The 2,506-nt window shown below is 33.8% G+C and overlaps 1 protein-coding gene across 1 annotated transcript; it reads left to right on the top strand.

The window, feature by feature from the left end:
* Positions 1 to 460: 460 nt before the first annotated feature.
* On the top strand, positions 461 to 2,048 carry LOC149561557 (putative xyloglucan endotransglucosylase/hydrolase protein 5). Its single transcript, XM_089823805.1, has 4 exons — positions 461 to 693; positions 776 to 876; positions 1,115 to 1,308; positions 1,491 to 2,048. Exons 1-4 carry the CDS (start codon positions 510 to 512, stop codon positions 1,870 to 1,872), a joined length of 861 nt encoding a protein of 286 aa, XP_089679931.1. The 5' UTR covers positions 461 to 509; the 3' UTR covers positions 1,873 to 2,048.
* Positions 2,049 to 2,506: the final 458 nt, after the last annotated feature.

Raw genomic sequence — 2,506 nt, 5'->3', positions numbered from 1 at the left:
TTTTTTAAATATATTATAAAACTTTAATAAATAAAAGTTTTATAAACAGTTCAAAAACCAATTATAACTAATATAAAACCCAAAATTATCCAACTCTTAACTATAGTATTTCATTCAATTTGTGGAAATTACGATGCAACCCCAAATTAAGAAAACGATTGGAAACCTTTGTATATCCATAAACCTTTTGCATCCTATATTCTTCAATAAGAGTGTTTGTACTTACTTCAATAAATGCTATAAGCTTCGTCACTATTCATGCCATGTAGATAAAACACAAGTTGGAACAGATTCCAGCACGGAGAGGATGATGACCCAATGCACATATTCCGTCTTATTTCATAACAGTTCTCTCTATGTCGTCACTCTTCATTTGTAGAAACTTCATCAATAATTTGATGTCTTAAATAGGTACAAACGCATAAAAAACTGGGTATAAATATAGATGAGAAGCATTTGGTTTCTCAGTCAGAATCTGTTGGGCATCGTATGTTTAGTAATAGGAAGCAATGAAGATCTGTCAATTGATTTTGAGTTTAAGAACTTCTTTATTACTACTTCTGTTTATGCTTTTTTTCTCACAGGGAGAATGCTCCACTTTCAATGAAAACTATGCTATTTTATGGGGAGGAGACCATGTCAAAATTTCAAATGATGGACAGACAGTACAGCTCCTCATGGACAGAGCTTCAGGTACACATGTTTTCAATGAAGAAGACTATATATTCTTTTATAATAAAATGATATTTATAGGGTTTTTCGTTGCTTGTTTCAGGTTCTGGATTCGCTTCAAAAAATGAATACTTGTTTGGGAGCTTTAACATGAAGATTAAGCTGGTTCCTGGAAATTCTGCAGGAACAGTAACTGCATATTATGTATAAAGACCACTACCCATTTGTATTTATTTGGGAGCCCAACTAGAAAAAGTGAAAATAACTATGCATCACTAAATAACTTTATGCATCACTAAATAACTTCCCTTCACTTTTTTCTTTGTGGGGGATTCAGTATTGATCATTTAACCTAGTCCCAAATGTAAAGATAAATACGTAAGTTTTGCAAATTACAAATATTTAACAATTTTCCATTGCTTGTTTGTTTATTTTGTATCAGATGTCTTCAGACTCATCGTCCCATGATGAAGTAGACTTTGAGTTCCTTGGAAACCTGCAAGGAAAGGATTATATTCTACAAACCAACGTTTTTGCAGGTGGGATTGGAAACAGAGAGCAAAGAATAAAACTCTGGTTTGATCCATCTGCAGACTTTCACAGCTACTCAATCCTTTGGAATCAAAACCAAATAGTGTATGAGATCTTCTCTTCTATCAACCTCAAAAGCTCAATAGTTGGTCATTGATGTCTCTTCCATTTCATTTGATGTTAAGAAAACTTTACAATTTTTCTAATATTTGATCCACTGTGTTTGAATAAAAGATTTCCTCAATTACAAGATCTGTTTCTAACACTATGATGATATTTTTGAGCAGATTTTCTGTGGATTCCATACCCATTAGGGTTTTCAAAAACAATGAAGGAGTGGGTGTCACATATCTGAAGAATCAACCCATGAAAATAATCTCCACGCTTTGGAATGGAGAAGACTGGGCCACGGATGGAGGAAAGGTCAAAACAGATTGGAGTAAAGCTCCTTTCATTGCAACTTATCAGGCCTTCGAAGTGGATGGGTGTGTATCATCTGCTCAGTCGTGTAGTGGCCACTGGTGGGAGCAACCGGAATTTCAAGGCCTCAGTCAAAAACAACTCGATAGGCTTAAATGGGTAGAGAGAAATTATATGTTATATGACTATTGCAAGGATAAATCGGGAAGGTTTTCCATTATTCCACCTGAGTGTGCCATAAACCCATGAACAGTATAAGTGCGAGTGCTGGTTACTGAGTCATCTTCTATTTCTAATAAGGCACTTCGAACAAATCATCTCAAATTTTCACTATTGTTGTTGTCTATGTTCATCCTATTTTCATATTTATGCTCAGCAAAATGGGCAGATAAAGACTGAAAAAATATTAGTGTATTTTATATGCATATCCACCAAATCTAATACTGGTTGATAAAAAATGTCAACAAAAGAAAATTTGAAGTTCATTTGATATTTATATTCTAACCATCAAAATTTATTCAATCATTTAGTTTTGAGAAGGAAAAAATATATATTATAAAACAGACGCATCTTGGGTCAATGAGCAATTTTACATCAATCATAAATATTACTTTGTTTTTCTATACCTGTTTAAAGTAGTCATTGTTGATTCTGGTTTCAAGTTGTGCATAATTGACATCTTGTTGAGGACCTAGTTTGGACCCTTAATCTAAGATCGCATAAGTTAATATACCCTATGCTTCGAGTTTTGTTTCTTGTGATTTCATCCACCATGGTGTGTTATTTCTTCTGGAGCAGGTTTCCCATGATGACATGATATCTTACGCTTAATATAGTGTGAATTATCGATGCTCATTGCTTTGGTTATAGGTTTCTCCTCCAA

Source organism: Cupressus sempervirens, chromosome 4 (genome assembly GCF_028749045.1).
Source record: "Cupressus sempervirens isolate cs-2001-9-10 chromosome 4, ASM2874904v1, whole genome shotgun sequence".
Classification (NCBI taxonomy): domain Eukaryota; kingdom Viridiplantae; phylum Streptophyta; class Pinopsida; order Cupressales; family Cupressaceae; genus Cupressus; species Cupressus sempervirens.
Note: the sequence above shows the minus strand (reverse complement) of the source record. Positions and strands in the feature narration are given on the sequence as shown.

Excerpts from the sequence above, each read along its gene's own strand:
- LOC149561557 (XM_089823805.1), top strand. The coding sequence starts at position 510 with ATGAAGATCTGTCAATTGATTTTGAGTTTAAGAACTTCTTTATTACTA. Across the intron at positions 694-775 it reads CCTCATGGACAGAGCTTCAG|GTTCTGGATTCGCTTCAAAA; the intron begins GTACACATGTTT and ends TGCTTGTTTCAG. Across the intron at positions 877-1,114 it reads GAACAGTAACTGCATATTAT|ATGTCTTCAGACTCATCGTC; the intron begins GTATAAAGACCA and ends ATTTTGTATCAG.